Genomic DNA, 23,402 nt, shown 5'->3' with positions numbered 1-23,402 from the left:
GGTGGGTTTGTGCCCTGGTACAAAACAGGAGTTGTCTTCATTTTGATGGCACAACTGTGTCAGTTAAAAAAAAAAAAAAAAATGTTGAGCATGCACCCCCAATATATGTTAATTTGTAGATTACACACATGTACTCCTCTACTAATATTATGTATACTATAAGACATGCACATAAATAGAAGTTAAAGGATGAGATGGAGATGAGAAAAACTGCTTCAACAATAGTTTTAAATTTTGTTTGTTAACATTATGAAAAAATACTCTATTCTCACACTCCGGTGGATTGTCCTGCACACACATTGGTTTGTGTGCATCCCTCCTTGGAGATTACTGCAATACACTGAAACCCCTGAGCACTAATGTCAAAAGAAGAGACGACACTGTAATTTTCCAGTGGAGTGCAACTAGAGAAGGAAGGAAAGAGGCAGTGCTTGTTCAAAGCAGCTTGACTTTTAATAAGCCAATCTTAGCTCCCATATCATCAGTATCAGCAAGACATTCAAGACCAGAACGTGAAAGAGCAGCACTAATTTTTTATTTGGCTAGGTAGCTTTTCTTTCAGCATAAGCTACATCATAACTGGTTAAAAAATCAGGTGATATGAAGTGAATATTAATCTGCAGTATAACTTTTTCCCCATTTGGTACTGTACTTGATTAGACATCATCTGACTTTCATTCCTGAAGAATATTCTTGCAGAGAAGGAGGTTGGCAAGATCGCTATCTCGGAGTAATTCAAACCAGTATACTACATCTTCAGCTGCATCCTTCAGATTTTTTCCTGAAGTTCCACATAATACTCAAACAATGTGGGCAACCACAAACCCGTCTGCTTCCCCTGTGCTGCCTCCCTCCCTCCTTTCCTCCCCACCCCTCATGCCCCTGTTTGGCATAGGTAATGGCATTTACAATGTGTTCATTTGTTAGCTATTTTTAAACAAAAATCTTATTAGTGGACTTAGAATTGTTTGCCTTTCAGTATTTTGGAAGTTATCCAGTTCTTACAGCTTGAGCACGTGGAACATCTTTGATTTATTTCTCTACTTCAGCATGCTGATTAGACCTGATAAACTTAATGAATTGTGGTTGGTTGTTTTTTTTCCTCCATAAAACACATTTTTTGTCTGATAAATTTAACTGACTTAAAGATGTAGTGAGTTTAAAAAAAAAAAAAAATCCAGTCTGTCTGAAGCCTTTTTAACAAGGAAGCTCATCTCACGTCTTCATTCTTGCCAGCTAATTTTTCTTCTTCAGATGAACTGCTTCTATTTCGGATTATTCAGGCTTTTGAATTCAAATGAAATAGAAACATATGTTGCAGCTGTGAAGAATATGTCAGTGCCAGGTTAGTGTTTCAACTTACTCCAAGGGGTTTACATGGTAGAGAGACCCCTAAAACCATTCCAAGTAATCTTCTTTGGAGCTGTAAGCAGTTTGTCAACTTGACTTGAATATAATGTTGTGCCAGTACAAGTGCAGTGCTGTGTGAATGTACCAGCTCAGCTCTGTGCTGGCTTGGGGTACTGTGCCATTAGCTGTATCTACCACATTGTGGTGTGATGTTAAAAATTCAGTCAGTGTCCAACTGATTTTAATTACTTCAGTGGGCTATCTAGGCTGTCATAAGAAAATGGGCTAAATGTAACTTTGAAAAATTATTACAATTTTTTTTACAAATCAATTATTTGTAATAATAAAATTTTAATATTTGTTTAACAAATTATTACAAATACTTTTTTAAGAAGTCACTTTCTAAATGTAATTATAAGGTTGTGTCTGTGTACTGTAACATACTTGCTCCTCATTCCCCACCTCTTGACTGGGAAGTGCATCATGTTCTCTGTGTCAGAAATACATGGCAATTGGAAAGTGAACAGCAAGAATTATAAAAATCTTCCTTTGGGGGAAGAAGGGTACAGAATGCAGAAGATGACTTGGGAATTTGCTGTATTGGAAACAAGTTCTTCAGAAAGATTGAAACAAGGATTCTCCTTTGTATTTATTGACGGAACACTGAGTTTCTCAAACTACTCAAGTATGCAAAACTGCTATGCAAGTAGCTTGCTAATAGGATTTGATTCAGCTTTATGCAGTTAAATGCTGCATCTGCTTCATTCTGGAGAACAAGAAAATAGTGTGAAACTTGAAGGGTCTCTTAACTGTTCTGTGTAGTAGACATGTCTTTCAGAGATAAAGTGAAAATTGAGTGTGTTCAGAACCTGATTTTCTCAAGGAATCATTTCTTTTTGTGTCAGAGGAGTATGACAGTCAGTGGACAGTAATGAATAATTATTTAGATAATCATTCACTGTACTAGTTGTAATGGTTCTTCTGGAAAGGATCAAATTCATTGGTGTAGCAGGGGAACTAGTATGATTTTGGAGGGCACTGGAAAGGTGTTCTAGCTTCCAGCTTGGATGTTCTTCACCAAAAGAGCCTAGTGCTCCCCAATCAAGACTTAAACAGAGGGTAAGGTTTGATCTAAATCGAAAAGGACTTAAGTTCCTGTTCTTGTATAAACCTTTATGGTGATCTGTCACCATCATGACTCTTGTACATGAAGCTACTTATAGGTGAAGCTACATGCACTTCTTCCTCATAAAGCTTGATGGATTGGTTACCCCTGCGTATGTGCAGGAAGCCATACCTCCGTTTTTTTCTAACTTAATGGTGCAATTTCCTGTTAACTGAATGTCTAGACACTTCCTGGCAAAGGAAGATTTAAAATATGTATTTATATCTATATATTTTTAAATGATGGCAGACCATTCCTTGTCAGGAAGGGATGACTTTGCATATAATATTTCTGGAAGTGCAAAGCATGAACATTGTAGGTTTACCATGGTTTTCCATTGTACAGCTGCTGCATGGAGGTCTCTTCTCACTTCTTATATTTCAGTATTATCAGCTGGCTTGGAGTATTCATGTTATCCTGTCCTTATGGAGAGATGTTTGAATGAAGATGTGGAGAGTTTTCTTTATCTTGATGCTTTTGAAAAATGCTCTTAACCTCCAGTGATTTTGCTATAGAAACAAATACTATTTGTCTCTCAGATAGGTAGCAAAGAGTCTAGTCTCCTGCAGATGTCAACAAAACTGGTGCCATGTCACGTGTAAGAACTGCTTGAAAGGATTCTGTCAGTCATTGTATGCTCACCGCAGCCTTTCGAATCTCAACATCTCCATGGATATCTAGATTTCAGTGCTTTCCCTCTGTCAATATAGCTAGTCCTCGATTTACTGAAGTTTAAATGGAGTGAAAAGATTTGAATCTGAACTTCCTATGCTAACGTTAAGACAGCTAGATTGAATAGTATTGGTGTTGTCACCATTTACAGATGCACTGATGAACATGTTACTTTGAGAGAGACTTTATTTTGAAGAGACATTTAGGAAAGCAATGCAATGTCTGATTTTTTTTCTTATAAAGTGTGGAAAGCCTCAAAATTCCTAGTAATACAAAAGAGGCCAGAAGAAAGATTGGGAGCCAACCTTGGAAGACTATGCAGTGCTTTAATGTCTGTTAATATGACCTGACAAGTCAGTGGCTGTGCAATATTTCTCACTTCTGTCTCTGTCCTGATTTTTTTTTTCTCCTCTCAGGAGTTTTTTGCAAAGTATCCACAGAAATAATGACGAGGGACAGGTAAGGCTTGTTGCAGGCTCCAGTTGAATTCTGTAGTTTGGGCAAGTTATATCATATCCTGCAGCCCCCTTTTTGTTGCTGCACTTCTTTCTTTTGAGGTGGTAAGATCAAGATCAGTCAAAGATCACATTCTCTTTATTTTCGCTGATTAAAGTACTCTTTAAGTATGGGCAGTTTGCTGTTACTTATTTCTGAATTGGTTGCAGACCTTTTTCTTCAAATAAAAGTACCTCAGAGTGCAGCTTGCATCCATCCTATATTTGGAGGGGAGGATCATAATCACTTCCTTAATGAGAAAAGTCTGTAGCCATTGTTTGGTTTCTAAGCTGTATCAAAGATGGTTCAATAACAATTTATGCATCTAAGTAATGGTAAGTTATGATCTAATGGTAATGCTAAGTAATGGTAAGTTATGATCTAAGTAATGGTAAGCTTAATAAACAAGTCACCTATCGTTTTGTAAGTACACTACCTGGTAAGTACAGTGATTAACTCCTCAGTTGAAATCATCTGTCTAAGTAAGTTTCTTGATTAGCAATCTTGCTAGCCTGGTTAATAATTCCAACTACTGGTGAGAGTTGGGAGGAAAAATAGATGATTAAATAGATTAATAGATGAAAAATAGATGATCTGTTAAAGTAAAAATCTATTTGAAAATCAGAAAATACATCTATGAATAAGTATATACATATTGCTTAATGTTTGTGTTAGAAGCAGTATTGAGTTGCAAGACAGTGAAATACAAGCTGATGGCAGAGATGTGGAGCTAGCTAATTCTTCAGTTGACATGTTAATTGTAACTATAAATTTCTTCTGTGTTCAAAATTGTTCCACTGTAATCAAAGTACTACAGACTAATTTCAGCTTAAGATAACATTAATGTTCTGTGCTTGTTGCAATCTCTTTTAAAATCTCTAGAAGCGGATGCCAAAAGTATTTGCTGCTATATTTTAAATATGTAATTGTAGAGAAGGTAATGTAGCCAGAGCACTTAAGTTTTTTTGTCTTTTGGCTGCAAACTTGGAAATGACTTCCTTTGATTGAGGCTAGTATCCAGCGGTCAGATGTGTTCATGCTTGATCCAAGGAAGAAAATCTGCATTTTAAGTGTTTCATCTAGGTGATTTATCTCCTGTTGCTGTAGGTAACCTCTGGGTGCCTTTTAATGGTTTAGTAGTCTCTTCTAGGTCGTGACTGTAAAGACAGTGAAATCATGGTATATAGTAGCAGGATTTCATGTGCTAGAAGTGGGAGCTATAAATTCTAGTAGGAAATCTGTTAACTCATTCCTGGCTTAAAACCAAGCAATAAAGTACCTAATGTGCCAGGCATTGACTGCTGAATTTTCTGAACTGCAGTCAACTGCTATTCAGTGTACAGTAACCCGCAGCATTCCTTGAAGGTGTATGTTCTTTAGTTTGTTTTTTAAAGAAAATTCTCAAGTGGCATTTAGTCAGACATCTTGGGCATGTCTTCAGTTGTGTTCTTTTGCGTGTGCTACCTGGCTGGGTTTTTCCCTCCCTCATACACTGGTTCCCATAATAACCATTTAAGCTTCCAATTTAACTCCTGCACGTCCTCATACAGAATATCTAAATCTGTTTTTGTAAACTTGGCAAGTTCATTTTTAACTAAAGAGTTGTCAGGGACTTGTAAAATTTCTAAATGCCTGTGGAAACTGTCTTTGAGTAGCAATAGTAAACTGAAAAGATAATGGTGTTTGCTTGGATTATCGCCCTGTTTGAAGTACCAAATATACCTGTCATCATCACCTGTAGGTAAGATGTAGATTAGTGATGTGTGAAGGTGTAAAAATATGACAGCCTACTTTCATACTCAGATTGAGGGCTATTAGGAAACATTAATCTAGAGTAGGGCATACTAGTTCTCAATTTATTTGCTAACTTATGGTAAATCTATCATCATCCTCTTCTCAACAGGTGTGGTGACAAACAACTAGAACTGTATGCAATGTTTGAAGTGCAGGTGTACTACATCTTTTTCCTTGATTTACTCATTACATGACACTTTCTTTAGTTTTATTTTTTTTATTCTGTTCAACTGTTACTGAGTAACAAGGTGGTAGCTCTCTGAAATTATTAGGGTAGGCCGGAAAAGTGTTTTTCACAGGTAATGAGGGATGCAGACAGCACTTGTTTGTTTTTTTCCCAACATGTTAGCTTGCTTTCACAGAGATTGAGCTAGAAACTGGAAATTAATACAACAGAAACTCAAACAAGATTCTTCTGCCTCATTTGATGCTTCAACACAATTTATTATTTAGAACTAACTGCTTCCACCAGGTCTGAATATTGATGCATACTCCACAGTTCTGGGGTCTTAATGGGAGGGAGGTTTAGGTAAACTCCTTTTGGCATAAATGAAAGGCTTACTGAAACGGATCGGTAGAGAGAAGAAAATAGCTGTTTGTCTACAACAGTATTGTTAGTGTTACTAGATGACAGAATGGACTGCCCATGCCAGTACTGATTGTTCCCTAACCAAGTTATAGTAGCGTAAAATATTTTTAACTAGTTGTCTTCAATTCTTCTTTCCATTTAAAGCTTTTTGTTTATGTTACAGAGAACACTTTAAAACTGTCGGGCTTGGCAGATGTGTTTTTCAAGTTGAGTATGAAAAACTTGCTGTGATTTGTTGCTTGTCTCCCGACCAAAGTTAACAACAGTACTTGAACCATTTTGAACATTAGAAGGCTGAAGGAACAGTTAAATATAGGGGTCAGTGTTACCAGATCATGTGAAAGACTTGAGAACCGTTTTCATTCCTGTATATTTAATTACCTAAATACTCTCCATTCACAGGCAGACAGTCAAATTTAATACTATTCTTGATAAAATGCTCATGCATATTAATTGCAGGACTGTTTTGTGTCCCTGGACAACAACATACACAAAATGACTTCAGAGATTCACAAGTTTTGGAAAGGAATCTCAATACTACTTCTTCCTCCACGCTAAACTATGAAGATAAAACTATTAAAACATTAAGCAACTGTCAGCATGCTGCAAATGCAGTGGTTGAAGAACAGAGGTGCTTGATAGCGTAGTGTACATCAGTGTGCATTTAATAGCAAGTTTACTCCTTGCCAGTGTGGTATCACAGTTAAAATACATTTGTGAAAGGTTTGTACTGGTACAGAAGTTGTCAGTGTTGCATCAGAGGTAAGCATGTATGTAAGCAAGATTATTCTATGTAGTCATTCTGTGTGTAGAGTACATCTAGCACTTATAAATTGTTAGATCATTGGAAGCATCACAAGTGAAGTGGGAGGAAGAATCCAAAAGTTCATTCCAGAAGGGGAAGTGGAAGGTCTGTTACTGCAAGAGAAGACTTACGGTCATTAAAAATCATGGGAAATGTGTTGTTTGGTGTTTTTTTTTTTGAGCAAAACATACAGTAATTCTGCTGTTATCTGATAACTCTTCCTGATCTCTCACTTATCTGCACTCTAGCAATAGAATGTCTTAATTAGAAGAGTAAGACAAATGTTGAATAGCTTTTTTCCCCTCATTTTTTTGAGCTCTGTTAGTTCAGAAAATTTTCTGTCCTTTCCATAGTGGCAAATTTTGTGCTTGAGTAGCCACAGCATTAAATGTGTGCAGCTAGAGTTGGGCTGTTTAGGAGTATAATCACTGCATGAGATGGATTCCTTGACTGTTGAGACTGCTGGCATGCTACATCTAGATCAATACGTTTTACCAATCACTTCCTGCCACTAAAATGAGCTTATTAGAAGTGGCAGTGCAAGTAGAATTGAGCTTTTGTAAGAGAAAACAAGAAATTGTTATGGTCGTGAACAGCTTGGCAATCGCTCTGGAAGCTTCAGTGAAGGGCAGTAGCAGATGTGTGAACGTCTCTCCTTCTCCTGAAGAATTCCACTTTGATTGTTGAAAACATCTCTAAACACAAAACTGTTGGAAGATAAAAGCTTAGTCACCTTGTCAAGGCTTTGGCTGTATTTGGTGACAACAGGAGACCTGATGTTAAACTGAATTGTCCTGCCTATACTTCAGATGATGAAAGGACCGATCTTAGGTGGCTTCCCTAATGTCCTGTCCTTAGGAGGTGTGTTAAATGATGAAACTACCATGCTCAATGTCAGAATATGTCAATAGAAGGCAATCTTGAGTACAAGCAACTGTTCTCTTGATTAAATATCACTGAGTGCCATTTTAAAATATTGCTGCAGAAAATGGAGTTTGAGAAAGCGAGGCTCTGTTGGTTTTCTGTGACACTTTGATAGTACTAGCTAATTAAGTCCACTTTACTGCCATATCCTACTAAGACAAGGAAAAGCTGCCATTGTGGAGCCTAAGGAACTAGTGTGAGGAAAAACCCATACTTCATGGCATGTGCTAAAACAGTAATTGGTCAGATTTAGAAAAAAAAAAAGTTAAGTGCTTCTCTGGTCTCTGCTTGCACAAGAGTAATGGGAATAGGAAGAATTAGCTAAATAAGTTATTCACTACTTGGAGCACACTAAATTAGGCAGACCACAAAGAAAGTACAGATTATTCATCTGCGGGCTTCTACTTAAAGGCTGTAGGTACAGATTTTATGTGGATAAAAACCTGTAAGATTTAACTATTCTCCCCTCCACAAAATTCTTGGCAGAAAGAGCAGTGGGGAGTGGCAACCACCTATTTCTACACTAAGATTTTTGACAGAACATTATTCAAGTTGGAATTAACATGTGGTATCAGATCTAAACTCAACATTGTATCATGTTTTATTTTGTAGTGGCATAAACTTGAGTCAATGTTTTTCTGTTGCCTAACCTAAATGGTGTTTACACCAGGAAGAAGAGAACTCACATTTGGTAAGAAGTTAAGAATCCATAAAGCCTTTGTTCAGAATCTGGAATTTCTTTACCTTTATGATATAATAAACTAACTCTTTTTTTATAGCTATCAAAGATAAGTGGTGTACTCTTAATATAATAGTACCCCTTCTCCTCCCTCCCCTAGAACAACCCAGTTGTAAACTTGAAAAATCAATCTAGTAATGTTCAGGCTTACAGAACTACTGCTCAGCAACTGTTTGCTACCTGACAATTCCTGATCTTTCATTCACTGACTTCAGTATGCGTGTAAACAGTGTTTTCAAAGTACAGAGAAATCAAATGCATTGTAAGAAAAATCAATAGCAATTGAGAGAAATAATTGACTAAAATAATTTTCAGTAAGATCTTGTCCAAAAACAGGTAGTCTTAAATACAGACTTAATAGCCATCTTGTCCTTTTTTTCAAGTCTTTCATACAACAATACTTGAAAAGACACAAGAGCAAATGACTTCATGTACATTCATTCTGGTACCACCCCATTCAGGGCAACAAAGCCTCAGTATGTTGTTCCTAAAATGGAATCTAGATAAGTTCACCACGAATAAAAAAGCGGCATAATTTAAACAATTATTGGTTGTTTCAGGATTCACCGTAAATCTGAATAATAATTTTGCTGATGAGAGAGTTTTCTGGACACCAGTATGTTACAGGCTGGATGTGGAAAAATCTGAAGTCTCTTCTGGCTAACAACTTGTTTCTCATTTCTGATGCACTTCTAATAAATATGTGGGCTATTCATAATTGGTACAAATAACGTATTGTTATACTTACGAAGCAGTACTGGAGATGAAATAGTAGATTATCTTGTACTACAGTCCACTGAACAATTTAGCAATGGAGATTTGTGTGTAGGAATAGAATTTAACTGTTTCTTGGCTAGATCCTATCAATGTATGATAATTGTCAGCCTGTAAATGTAGATTATTTTTCCTTAGTGCAAGTGAACACTGGCTCTATCTATAGATTTCTTAGATAAAAGACAGTATTTTGATAAATAACTGTGTTTAAAACATCATTTGTGATCTGAAATGACAATCTTCTTTCATTTCTTTCTCTTCTACTGCCTCAAAATCCACAGTACCAAATTTTTTTTTTTTTTTTACTGTTTGTGAAGATATCATTATACACATATTGCTGTTTTTAAAGTAGTGCTTGTGAGTTTTTTTTCTTCACTCAGTGACTTGACTAAAAACAACCACAAGCATGAAAAACACTGTCTGTTTTATTTACAGCTGAGACCACAGTAGTGCTCTATTAATCTGGCATTAAAGGGCTAAACTTGGAGCCTTGTATAGTTGAATGCTTTTGTGCCCACACTTTGTAATATCTGTATTCTCACTGGTGTTTTTTGGGCACCCACTAGCACTGATAACCAGCAATAACCTTTCAGTTATTAATTTTTTTTTGTACACTTGGAAATAGTTTTCTATAAAAAAAAAAAATATTGCATAGTTGTAGAGCGACAAGGCATATAGAACAAAACTCTCTTGTATTCATAGTGTGAATAGCTTGAAAATAATCTTGTTAACTGATAAATATCAGTTACGAGCTGTTATCTCCTTCAGAATAAGACAGGCTGATGCACTACAGTAAAATGTGCAGCTCTATAATGGGTGCAGGTTCTACCAGTACATGGTCAGCCATGGTCAGCTTGCTGAAGTATGTAACTGTCTCTTACAGTAGGACACTCAGCCTTCTCTTAAAACCTAAAAGTGAAGCAAACTAGAACACTTTAAGATAAAATAAATAAATGTTATGATGCACTATTACTGTATAGACTGCTTTAGTTGAATATAAGGTATCAATGTTTTGGTATAGATGGATACTGATTTCTTCTAGCTTAGTCCTCCCCTGACTAGCCTTTTCAAAAAAAAAAAAAAAGTTTAATTGTTTCTTACTGGAAACATGACATGCCTTTTTGTAATACCAAAAGGTGTTATCAGTGTTGGCTGTTTTCTTGGCCAAAGCGTTAAAAACTGTGTATTTGATAAAAACAGTGCTCCCTGAATGCTAGACTTGAAAACTGAGTTCATTGCGAATGTGGCGTAGTGATTTCTTATGGCAATGTGTATTTTCTGTGAAAGAATAATAATGTACAGTCACACAATTATGTGCTTGGTTGGAGGTCTTGGTTCAAGGTTGTGAACATGTTTATTAAACTACCCGTGGGACTTCAGGACTTGTTTCCTGCGCTCTGTTTGAAAGTGTTTTAAGGTGACCGCAAGATTCCTCAGTGTTCTCCAGTTACTGTGGTCGCTCAGTTTAGCAACAATGGGAGTATGCAGTTCAGCATGGAATGCCCATGAAGAGCTTAAATTGCAGACACTGATAAATTTCCATGCATCGTATTAAATGTTCACATGATAAAGCAGCATAGCATAACAAGAAGGTTTGACACAATCCAAATCTGTTCTTGTAGCAGTTGGTTCTTTCTGGTTGACAGATAAGAGTATAAAATACTCTTTCATATACTTGTCATACTTCTTCATACCCCAACTTAAGAGTATGAAAGCATTTTCTGTGCAGCTTTTAAATACGCCAGTCAGGCTTTTGTAGCTGAAGTTAAATGTTTGTTTCTCATAGGTTTATTTTTGAAGAAAGAATAGGGAAAAAAAAGAATGCAAAATAGATTCTAAGGAAAGAAAAGGTTCTTTATAGTACTTTGTGAAGTCTAGTAGTGCGCTTACCCTGAACCCAGTGTTAGGGAGAGCCCAAAGGGTGCCCTTGAGTTAGTGAGCATCCCATAGCCGTGGGAAGCTGTATTGTTCCCTTGACTTGTTGTCAAAAGTTTTTTGTGGCTGTGAAAACTCAAATAGCAAAAAAAAAAAAAAAAAAAAAAAAAAAAAAAAAAAAAAAAAAAAAAAAAAAAAAAAAAAAATTAATCACTGTAGAAAATCCTGGAAATTAGGCTTCTGTTTATGGCTGTAGTCTGTCCGTTGCTTTTAATATTTCTTCTTTTTTCCTTTCCTCCGTTTTGGAGAGGGTGGTGGAGAAGGGGGGAGACAATTCTGGGAAGTGTTGTGAGAAAACAGCAGTCTTTGATGAGGGAAGACATTAATACCTAGAAAGAGTTTTGAGTGTTTTGTTAATAATTATGTATTCCAGTGTTTCTAGGGAAGTTATCCTAAGGAAGAGTTTAAGTGTACTATAACATATCAGTATGTAGACCTACTCTTTTCCATCATAAATTTCAGGTGTGTCTGAGCTGAGTGACAAGTCTGGTGAGGTGCCTTTGTTTCTTCAGCTCTGATCTGGGCAGGTCAGCACAGGTTCAATAACCAGATGGTGGCTTGTAGCTGTAGGTATTAGAGAAAAAGTAGATATTCTCCTTTCCGACAAACAGATGCTAGAATGAAGTCTATGTAGAATATTCAGTGTTGTGGTATGGTGACCTTCTTGTTTGATCCTTACCATTTTTTTCCACTCCAAATAGATCACCCACCATTTCTTGCTTGATTTTTTTTTCCAAGTCTAGAGTGCTTGAATGCAATTAATCAGCAGATAGATTGATCTGTTCAAAGGCCGTACAAAACTCCCATGAAGTTACATCCATTAGATCTCCTCTGTCTAGAAGAAGTGCAGTTCAGCAAGCTGGTTAATTTCCTTTAATGTTTCTTTTTGCCCTCTGTTTGGGGTTTGTGTATCTATTACCTCCTTCTCTGAGACAAGAAAGCCAACTGTTTAAGAAACCTTTCTGGTAGAGATAATGATCTGTAAACTGATGAGAATTTTGCCTGATGGCAGAGACCTTATGCCACGCAGGATATCCAGATGTGTTGCAGGTATATCTGTTTTCTTGAGAATTTTATGACACAATGTACTTGAAGGAAACAGCAGACATGAATCTGAGCTAACAATCTTCGAGTAAGGTTAACATAATTGTATTTTTTAATCTGTTCATGTGTTTGCCTCTAATTTTTAAGGAATATAAGTGACACCTGTTGTGACAGCTCTGTAAATGTTTCCTTGGGAAACATCTGTGCTGATGACATATTTGATATTAATGCATCAGAAAGAGGAACTTTCTCACAGTAAACTTCCTGACTGCGTGCCATTAGCACTTAATATACATCTTGAAAGTGTAAATTGTGCCCAGTCTGTTTTGTCTTATTTAGCAGATGTAAGTTCTGCCTTTTACTTCACTGGGATTGAGTCTCTAATTGCATAAATGTTTTCTAAGCATGCTAAGATGCAGGCTGCCTAGCAAAAACTGCTCAAGCTGTTTTGTTGAATAGCACCCTCTGAATGATACTCAGTTTTCTTTCTAGTGTGTTCATTCCATATACTTGTTGCCCTGGATAGCTAACGTACTTCGCCTAGAGTCCTTTCTGAAGGTTTCTTACAGCAAGTGTAGGAAATACTTAGGCTTAAATGCTTAGGTGTTGGTTTGGCTTGGCAAAACAGAACTGCTTTTTGAAGAGCAAGCCTACAGTGTGTGCTTGAGCACACTTATGTGTATGTAGTTATGTATATCAAACAGGTGAGGCTTCTGCATTGCAAGTCTGAGTTAAAAAAAAAAAAAAAAAAAAAGCCACAAACCATTTTTTTGCACGGGACTGATACTTTCTGTCTGTTATCCTTCTGTTTTAAACAGTGCTGAGATGTCTGGGAGCAGACTCCTCTTCCTTCCATCTTCCTGAAATGCCACTCTTCTACCTTCCTTTTTAGCAGCATCATCTTACAATGAATAGCAGAATAATTTACAGGGAAGTCAGTGTACTGAAAAATTGATCAACTGACAGCTAAGACTACAGGAAATGGTGTAGATGAGGGTCAGTAACTTGTGGTAGTACGCTTTCAGATTAAGAAATAAAATTCTCCATATGGTAGCAGTTACTGCGTATGAAATTGCATATTTTTTTGTGAAAAAAAATAATCCATAACTGTAGGACACAATTCAAAATATTTATTACTCAGAGTGGTAACTGTTTGCAGGTAACTTTGGTAACTGAAAAGGAATACTGAAGTTATCCTCTTCAGTTTGGTGTATATTCATTAAAAATCGTAAGATGTGCCTCATGTAAATGGCATGTAAATGGTAACTTCTACCTTGTCATTTTTTAATTATTCTGTTTGCACAAGTACACTATTTTTAAAACTTGAGTATCAGATTGCCTCTGTGCTCTGTTAAACCTCAAAGAAATATTTTTTTTTCCTAAGGAACCCTTTGAAGATGGCTATGCAAATGGAGAGGAAGGAACTCCGGCTGGGGAAGCAGCTGCCACTTACACACCTGATAGCAAAGGTGTAGTCAAGTTTGGCTGGATAAAAGGTGTATTGGTAAGTTTGATAAATTGTGCCTTAGTGACTTTAAAATGATCTTTCTTATTTACTTATACAGAAGCAAAAAGAAAAAAAAAAACATGTGAGGAAAGTACCTACATGTGTATGGTAAAGCTTGAATTAAGTATTTAAATATTGTTGAACCTGTTACAAAGTAGTCATCTCCGAAGCTGTTGAAGTCTCAACACTAATTTTATTCTTTTTTTTTTTTTTTTTGGGGGGGGGGAGATCCAAGTCTGTCCCCATTCAGAATAAAGAAAAACTAAGGGTAACACAACAGATTTTATTTCAAGTACATATTAGTTTATTTTTTTAATACTTTGGCAGAGAGGAAATGTGATTAATACATGTACTCTCCAAAGCTATACAATCTTGTAGTGGAGGCTGCAAATGCAACAACTGGTTAATCCACATTGAACTCAAGCATTCAGAATACCTAATTTTAGTTCAGAAAGCTTCCACTGTGCGTTAGCAACTTCCTTACAAGACTTTAAGCAGCCATACCCTTTCTCTTGGGAGAAAGAGTACTGGCAGCAGCTGTCTAACAGATAATAGGACCTCCTGTTGATATACCCCAACCAAGGACTGAGTTGTTCAGCTTCTTACCTGCTTTAAAATTACTTTGAATTTCTCTATACCCAAATTCTGTATTGCATTATTTTTGTAAGCAATAATACTAAGAATTAAATTTTGGAAGATATATTGGTAGTATATATTCTGTATGCTGATTTGAAGCTGATATTAGATGTTATCATGGGATAAATGTTGCTGGCCAGTTTCTTCCAAAGTCTGTTAAAAAGTTTTAAGCAGGTTTTAAAATTCTATTTTTAAATTTTAAAAATTTTTAATTTTTAAAAATTTACCATTAGTGTTTTCTTATAGGCATAAGCTGTTGAGGTGAATGTTTCTAGCTCAGGTGTTTTTGCATTTTGCAAGACTGCATAAAAATCTCTGAAAACACTCTTACTTCCATGGTTTGGAGAGGCACTTGTCTACCTTCAGTGACCACCTAAACTTTTTTGGGTTGATACTATACTCTCCACATGAGATTCACACAAGACCTGCTGCTTGTCTTCTGTCTAAACTGTGCACATTGCAAACTATTTTATGGAGGAAAAGAAGAAACAGACTTTGTCCCCACTCTTCCTACATTCCTCACTTCCCCATCCTGTTAGTGTACAGCTCCATTGTAAGATACGAAAGTTCAAGGGCTGTCAAATTGTGGGGGTTTTCTGTTTTTTGGTTTTTGGTTTGTTTGTTTGTTTTTTTTTAATGGAGAAAATATTTGGCAGGTTGTTTTAGTACTGGAAAAAGGAGTTGTGGGAGATCTGAATTAAGAGTATTGGAAACATAACAGTGTTAATGATATATTCTGTAGTATGAATTTTAGATTCTAAAGGTTGGGGTCTAAATTACTTATTTGTATTGCTTGATCAAGAACTACTACAACTGTCAGGTGTAACTATAACTTGTTCAAAGCAGTAATTTTTAAATTATGTTTCCTTTTAATTTTTAATCTAACTTGTCTAATTAAAGAATCTGTTCTTTTAAAACAATTTGAAAAGTAGTGAAGGACTATGAGAAGTCAGACAATATTAAAAGTAAAATGAAAAATTAGTGGAAATGATTGCAGATGTAAGACTCATATTAAATGTCTATTACCCTAGGTACGATGTATGCTGAATATCTGGGGTGTGATGCTCTTCATCAGACTATCATGGATTGTAGGACAAGCTGGGATAGGTATGTGTAAAATTAAATAGTTTTATTTCAGTGGAAATGTGACTTAAGAGACTTTCATCCTGAATTTGCTGTTACACTGGTACAGAAAGTTGCTTTAATATTGTCAGGATTTTTACTTAAAAGTTTAAGCAATATGAAATTACTTACTTTCCATTTATCTAGAAGATGCATAATTTTAAAAATGATCTTTTCAGGTCTTCAATAAATTATAGAGAGAAACTTCTGGTCTCTAGTTATTAAAATCTGCATATATCCTATATAGGATATAAGCCTTAGAAAATTATTTAAGTTAGCTTTGAACTGCAAAAGATCTGTCACCTTCCAAAGGGACGTGTTTCCTTGAAGCTCTAGGGTACAGCTTTTACTCTGATTGAAAATATAATTTATCCAGTTTTGTTTGTATCCACAAAACACTTCAGTACAAAAGGGAAATAAAGCCCTGAATGTACAGGACCACATAAAATAAACTTGTCAGGTTTGGATGACTAATTTTTTAGATAAAGTTGAGTCTAAGATCTGTATGCTTGAATTCTGCTGGACTTAAACCTTAAACTTTTTTTTTTTCCAAAAGGTCTGTCTGTTGTTGTTATTGCAATGGCTACTGTGGTGACAACTATTACAGGACTGTCTACTTCTGCTATAGCCACAAATGGATTTGTAAGAGGAGGTAAAGCTACTTTCATAAAACTTTTAAAGTATCTTATCATTCTCAAGCATACACTTCAAAGATGGAGTCTCTAATTTATTTTCCATTTTCTTTTAGCGGGGGAGTAAGAACAGAATGGATAAAAATAGGGAGGAATTAAGTTTTTTGAGGAGCACAGTCTTTCTGATTTTCTGTATTTGACTTCAGTCATGTAATGAAAAACCAACAATTAGCCTAGTAACTTGATTTGACTGGTGGCTTTCTTTTGTAACGTGGAAGAAACATCGCTTTTAGTTTTTGGAATACAAACATTTTCAGGAACAAACAGGGTCTTGATATTCACCTACGTCTGCATGGGCTGGTCAAGAATGTGTTGCTTTTGTGTTCTAGTCCAGAAATACATCTTTCTAATAAAGTAAGTCCTATAAAGGGATATGCTATATCTATATATAAACATACAGCAGGACATGGTCTAGGTCTAGCATGATTTCTTTTCTTATGCACAAAAGAAATTCCCCAAACTCTCCTTGGTCATCTCCAACTCTTCCCGAGGGTGATGTTCATTTGCTTTCATAGTTTATGCACTGTTGTCATCAGTGCGTGTAAAATGGTTGTGTAAATGGTCAGTACCTATGGCATGCTCAAACTACTTCATGATGGTACAAGATGGCTACTGCTAGAAGTTGTGGTAGAATTAAAATAGAAGCAGTTCATTTGTCTGTGCCTATAAAATTCTGTTGCTTTAAGAATGAAGAGAAAGGAAAAAAGAAATCACTGCAACAAAGTTAACAGACCCAATGGGAAAGATCAACTATAAATATTAGTATTATGTCAAGCTTAGTTTCTAAACTTTTGTATACTGCATTATATGTATCAGATTATCCTTTTCTAATGGGAGACATTTGTTTTGAACCACTTCTACAAAATAATGCCTTATTCAAAATTTTGAAGTTCTTAGAGAATAATTTATTTTTTCCTTTGAAAAAGTTATGGTAGCTTATTTTTTTTACTGGCTGAAATTCTTAAATGCAAAGTGTGTTGCAGCTTGGTACCTATACACTTCTTGAATGAGAACTGAAATTAAGAATAGATTGTGAAAAATGGAGTTGGCATGTTACTGTTCTGACAGTGTCACTGCACGGCAGAGAATTCTCACGATAGCAATGCTTTAAGAAAGAAGTCATGTAGGTTTGGGACTTGAGTGGGTTTGTAACAGTATATTTTGGCTAGTTTCTTGAGCTATAGCTGTAATAGTAAATTAGTACAGTATAACTGTAATAGTAAAACTATGCACAGTTGCTTTTAAATTTCAAATAAGTTGTAAAGTATGGGCAGCTGTACTACTGGCCTTTTTTAATAGTGGAACTGGTTGCATAGGTGAATAATATCACGTGGTACATGAGTTGGGTGATTACTTCCAACTGGTGCCTTTTCTTAGAACCTTGAAATATACTTGTGTTACTTCAGCATGCCTGTTCCTAAAATACTGTGTTTGGGGTTCTTTTCTAATAAATCAGGAAAGATATAAGAATAAATTTTATCATGTTCATGTAAACACTATGTTGCTGATGCCTGTACATTTTTCTTACATTTTTGTGGTGTTTTTTTGTGTGTTCAATTTTTTTTTTTCCTTTCAGGAGGAGCATATTACTTAATTTCCAGAAGTTTAGGTCCAGAATTTGGTGGTGCCATAGGATTGATTTTTGCATTTGCCAATGCTGTTGCAGTAGCCATGTATGTTGTTGGCTTTGCAGAGACAGTTGTGGAGCTGCTTAAGGTATATGGATAATACTGATTGTACTGATTATGCTGTACTCTATGCAGGTTTGTGCTGTTATTTAGTGGCAGAAGATTTCATAGTTAACAAGATGTGGAATGAGGCACAAGGTTGCTACTGATATATGAATAAATTAATTCAGTATTCCAGTAGCTTTTTGATGTATAAGAAATTATCATTGATCTCAAACTGGAACTTTACTCACTATTTTTCCCTGAAAAAATAAAATGCAGAACTTGTTCTGAAGTTCAAGCTGCTAGCTGTTGAGAAGAGTGGAAGTATAGATACCTGAGTCAGAATCATAAGTTATTAATGCTAAGATTCCTAGCTAGCTGTTTCTTGTTAACTGAAAGTAATTTATATTAAGTTCTTTTGAAAAAGGGTTTTGTTTGTTAAAAGCAATTCCTTAAGATAAACACAACCAATTTATCTGTTGCATTTTTGATATGAATACTGTACTGTAGTTATCATAGAAGGGAAGATGTCTGAAATGCATTGCAAGAATTAAGAGTAATGGTGAACAACTAATATATCTATAGATGCAGGATGGTAGCTGTTACTGTGCTGGTTTCTTCACTGGCAGTTGAAGAGGCCATTTGCTCTGGGGATGGGTTATAATGACTGTTTATTTTCATTTAGAATTATTCAGTGATATAAAACAAAGGAAAAAGAGGTTATGTCTAAAATAGTATTCAACAATACACTTCTATTCTGTAATAGGGAAGATAGGTACTTGATAAAGGTATATTACTTCTTGTTTCCATTTCTAGGAAAATGGGACATTGATGATTGATGAAATGAATGACATCAGAATCATAGGAGCCATCACAGTAGTTATATTACTTGGAATTTCTGTAGCAGGAATGGAATGGGAAGCAAAAGTAAGGAACTATTACTTTCTCTTTTTTTGTTTGCTTTTTATTTGTCTTTTTCTTTACTCAGCTGCCTGAATAATTTTTAATATATTTAGCACACTCAATATTGCATACACAGTATGTTAGGAGTCAAGCAGTGAGCAGTTTTTAATCAATAGAATCATAGAATATCCTGAGTGGAAACGGACCCACATGGATCACTGAGTCCAACTCCTGCATCCACACAAGACTACCCAAAAATCAGAACATATATCAAAGAGCGTTGTCCAAATGCTTCTTCAACTATGGCAGGCTCAGTGCTGTGACCACTTCCCTGGGGAGTCTGAAGTGCCTGACCATCCTCTCAGTGAAGAACCTTTTCCTAACAGCCAGCCAGAACCTCCCCATCACAGCTTTATGCCATTCCAATAGGACTTGGGTCCTGTTGCAGGTTGCCAGAGAGCAGGATCAGCATCTTCACTTCTGATCCCCTTGTGTGGAAGCTGCAGGCCACCATGAGGCCTCCCCTTTGTCTCCTCTTCTTTAGGCAGAACAGACCAAGCTGCTTCTGATAAATCTTCCCCTCTAGACCCTTCACCACCTCCTTTGGATGCTCTCTGATAGTTTTATGTCCTTATTCTGTGGTGCCCAAAAATGCACACAATGCTCAAGGTAAGACCACACCAGTGCAGAGTAGAGTAGGGTAATTGCTTCCCTTGACAAGCTAGCAGTGTCATGTTTGATGCATCCCAGGATACAATTGGACCTTTCGGCTGCAAGGGCAGACTGACTTACACTCAATTTACTGTTGAACAAAACACCTAGATAAATTTCTGTGGGGTTGCTCTCCAGCCTCTCTTCCCCCAGTATACACGGGGTTGCCCTGTCCCAGGTGTAGAATCTGACTCTTCCTCTTGTGAAACTTCATATTGTTGTTGATGGCCTAGCTCTCTAATTTGTCAAGATCTCTCTGCAAGGACTCTCCACCTTTAAGGGAGTCCACAGCTGCTCCCAATTTCGTGCCATCTGCAAACTTACTCAAAACACCTAGTCTACATCCAAGTAATTTATGAGAACTTTAAAGAGAACTGGCACTAAAATGGAGCTCTCGCAGATCCCAGGAATGACTACCTGCTAGCCTGATGTAACCCAATTTACTAGAACCCTTTGAGCTTGACCTGTCAGCCAGTTGTTCACCCATTGTAGTATGTGCTTGTGAGAAACATTGTCAGAAGCTTTACTGAATTCCCAGAAGATCACAGCAACCATCTTCCCTTAGTCAACTAGATGGGTAACCTTGTCATGTAAGTTTGTTTAGCAGGACAGTCTTGTCGTGAACCTGTGTTGGCTATGACCAATGACCACATTATCCTTCAGGTATGATGGCTCTCTGTCTAGCACTAGCTCACTAGTTTGCATAGATTTATACAGCTATCCAGACTGCTTTTCTGAACTGCAAGCTTTAAGTGTCTCTAACTGAGAAACAGCAAAATCTATCCTTCTTGACTTTATCAAGAAGGTTAACAATATTACTTTCTGAGTAATTTCAACACAAGAAAAACTAAAAGCAATGAAGTGGAAGTTTTCTTTCACTGGGAACTTCACATGAGCTCTCTGCTTGGAGAATACATGGCCAGAATGGAAACCAAGTTACGTAGTTACTGCTAACTGAAAACCAGTGTTCTTGCTTCTCTCATATTCTCTTCTGTGTTTGTTTTTATTTGGAGCAGCCAGACAGTGCTTTTGCAGTCAGTTGGTCCAGCATCAATGGGATTTGTGAACACTGGTAGTGATGAATGTGTAGGAGGGGTAAACTACTTTTCTTATCTTTTTGTGGCTGTATGGTCTTAGGTCAGCTCTGATTGTGGAAACAAACGTGTACAGATTCTAAGATACCTTAAGATAAACCATATTACTAGTGTTCTGATAGACAGTCGAACTTGCTCATTTCTTTGTGTGTGACTGGTAGGCTTTTTTTGTATGCTCCATAGTGTGCTCATTTGATGCTTTTTAAATAATTGAGAAGAGGTTTACTTATCTCTGTTCCCATTTATAGGTGATTGTGAACCAAATATTTTTGCAGTGAGAATCATCCTTATTTTCTGCACTGAGAGGCAACTGAAGGATCTTCATAATGTAGATGTTAGAAGTTTCCTATGCTTGTGTGTCAAGTTGATGATGCTTATAATCAGAATGATGGTTCTTGTTGCTTCCAGTCATAAAAATAGGGACTGTAGAAACAGGCAGTGAAAATAGTAAGTACATTACTTGGATCTACCATTTGAAGGAAAGAATCTACAGAAAACAGTTTTGGCGTGTGCTTTTAACTTGAACAACATGCTTCTGTAAAGATTGTTTGCCTTCTCAGACAGTGAATTTCAGTTCTTAATGGTATTTCTATGCCCCCAACTTTGAACAACCCCATTTCTAACCACTTATTTTTTGCTTTGAAGGAATTAGTTGTTAGTGACTGGTCACTGTCATTTAAAGTCTTGAGAAACATCTTGCTTTTTCTCTGCAGCATGAGAAAATCAATAACAATAGCTTGCAAAGAAACGGCCTAATTTTTTTTTAATGTCTCTGTATGACACTTCAACCGTCATATATGTATTTGGCAGCCTTATTAGGAGTTCAATAGCTTTTTAAAATGCTGCTCATTGCAAAAATCAAGGCTTGTTTGCTTGGTTTCTGCAACATGGAAGAAGATATATAGGAGCTATGGTAAGCAACTGAACCTGTCAAACAAGCACTTCATGTGGGTTAATATCCAGCCTACCATAGCAAGACACTGATCCTTTCCTCTTGATAATAGTGTCTATGATGTTCTTCCATGCCTTCTCAATGGCTTAGAGAATTCCTTGGAAAATGAGACAAGCAAATCAATAATAAGTTTTAGGTAGACCAAAAAGCTTATAAAGAGACTGGGAAAACAGGAAAGTATGCTTCAGAAATGACTTCAGAATGAATTCATTTAGCTCTCGCCCATTCTTTCTAAAGTCTGAGACTTCTGAGTGCAAAGAAGAGATTTGGAAAATGTTCTTATCTTTGTAGAGAAGCTGTGGTTCATTGCTGAATAAATCCGTCTACAGAAATTGTTCTTGGTAACTTCATATTGAATTCTCTGGGCTTATTGAAGACTTTTGTAATCACCCAGCTGCATCCTTCCACCTCACTTGTTCTTCTGTAGGCTTGGCAAAGGCGAGATACAAATATGATGCACAAACTGGCTTCTTCAGGTGGCCTTCTAACTATAAAAATACTACTTTTACTACTGCAGGCTGTCTTGCTCTGTATGTTTCTGTGCTGCCTGGATTTACCTGTAAGGTTGCATAAACTGAAAACTTGTGTTTGTTGGTTGTTTTTTTTTTTTTTTTTTTTTTTTTTTTTAGCAATCAGCAATGCCACAGTGCCGTTATTTTTTCAGGTTTGGAATAAAAAGACAAGCTACAAGAATTTTACCCCCAAGACACAAGCACACCAAACCATTCTATGATTCTGTATATGACCTTGTAAGGAATCAACCCAAAAATAATGGATCAGTGTGTTTACTAGTTAAATACAAAGTCCTGATCTCTAGGCTTGTCACTATGCACACATTTGAGCTCTTGGATCTTATAAAATACATTTTTGTTCATAGTGTAGGATTTTGTAAAGGTTTTATTGTCTGTCATTAGTCCATTGTGTCAAATAGCAAACAAATGCTGTTGATTTCCTGATGTGATAGAATTCTTACAAAACATAAAATATTTTATGTTTTATAAATTTAAATTATTATAATTATTTTAATTGTAACTTTTTATAAATTTTATATTTTTATTATAAAAATATAAATATAATGTGCATTGTAATTATAGTTAATGGTCCTGTCATTTGTGTGCATTCTTTCCCTGTCAGTTTATTCAATCTACTCAAATCCTTTCCTTCTGGAAGGCTTATGGGAAAAAATAGGTCTCTTAAGTACCTTGTCTCTAGAGGAGTAATTTTTTGATCATATGGTAATAATACAAAAAATACTTTCCAGGTTCAAATTATTCATATTTATTTTTTGCAAATCCTGATACGTGTTCTCTCAATCATGCTTTAATTTGGGGTGAAGGGTGGGGAAATAAGAATATCAAGCTGAATTTGGAATAAAGTCAGTATTTACATTTTAGAACACATTCATAACATGGAGACTTAAAAACTGAAATGCAGGTTCTTTCTGACTGTAATGGTAATATTTTTATTTCAGGCACAGATAGTCTTATTGGTGATTCTTGTACTTGCTATTGGAGACTTCGTTATAGGAACATTTATTCCTTTGGACAGCAAGAAGGCTAAAGGCTTTTTTGGTTATAAAGGTATGCTGGAACAGTTAGTACCTTATTAACAGTTAATATCTTTGCAATGTGGAGGCTTGCTGTCATAATTGAGTGAACATCTAAAATAGTTTAGTCCTATTTAACTATAGAGATTATTTTTTGTGATTCTTTCAACGTCCTGCTGTTTTATTCCATTGAAGTTTTAAGGCACAGAATTGGTTCTGCCTGCTTAATATTGATAATACTAAATAATTATAATAATGCTATATTATAAAATTACTAAATATT

General features: G+C 36.0%; 1 protein-coding gene across 1 annotated transcript in view; it reads left to right on the top strand.

Annotated features, from left to right (window-relative positions):
- SLC12A2 (solute carrier family 12 member 2) overlaps window positions 1-23,402 on the top strand; it is a 66,199-nt gene that overhangs the window by 5,524 nt on the left and 37,273 nt on the right. The window contains exons 2-7 of the mRNA XM_084305621.1: window positions 13,671-13,790; window positions 15,461-15,536; window positions 16,108-16,203; window positions 17,820-17,959; window positions 18,730-18,840; window positions 23,045-23,153. Of these exons, the coding sequence (XP_084161747.1) occupies window positions 13,671-13,790; window positions 15,461-15,536; window positions 16,108-16,203; window positions 17,820-17,959; window positions 18,730-18,840; window positions 23,045-23,153 (652 nt within the window). The remainder of the gene's footprint in view (window positions 1-13,670; window positions 13,791-15,460; window positions 15,537-16,107; window positions 16,204-17,819; window positions 17,960-18,729; window positions 18,841-23,044; window positions 23,154-23,402) is intronic.

The sequence above is a fragment of the Netta rufina genome (genome assembly GCF_964035555.1).
Source record: "Netta rufina genome assembly, chromosome: Z".
Classification (NCBI taxonomy): domain Eukaryota; kingdom Metazoa; phylum Chordata; class Aves; order Anseriformes; family Anatidae; genus Netta; species Netta rufina.
Note: the sequence above shows the minus strand (reverse complement) of the source record. Positions and strands in the feature narration are given on the sequence as shown.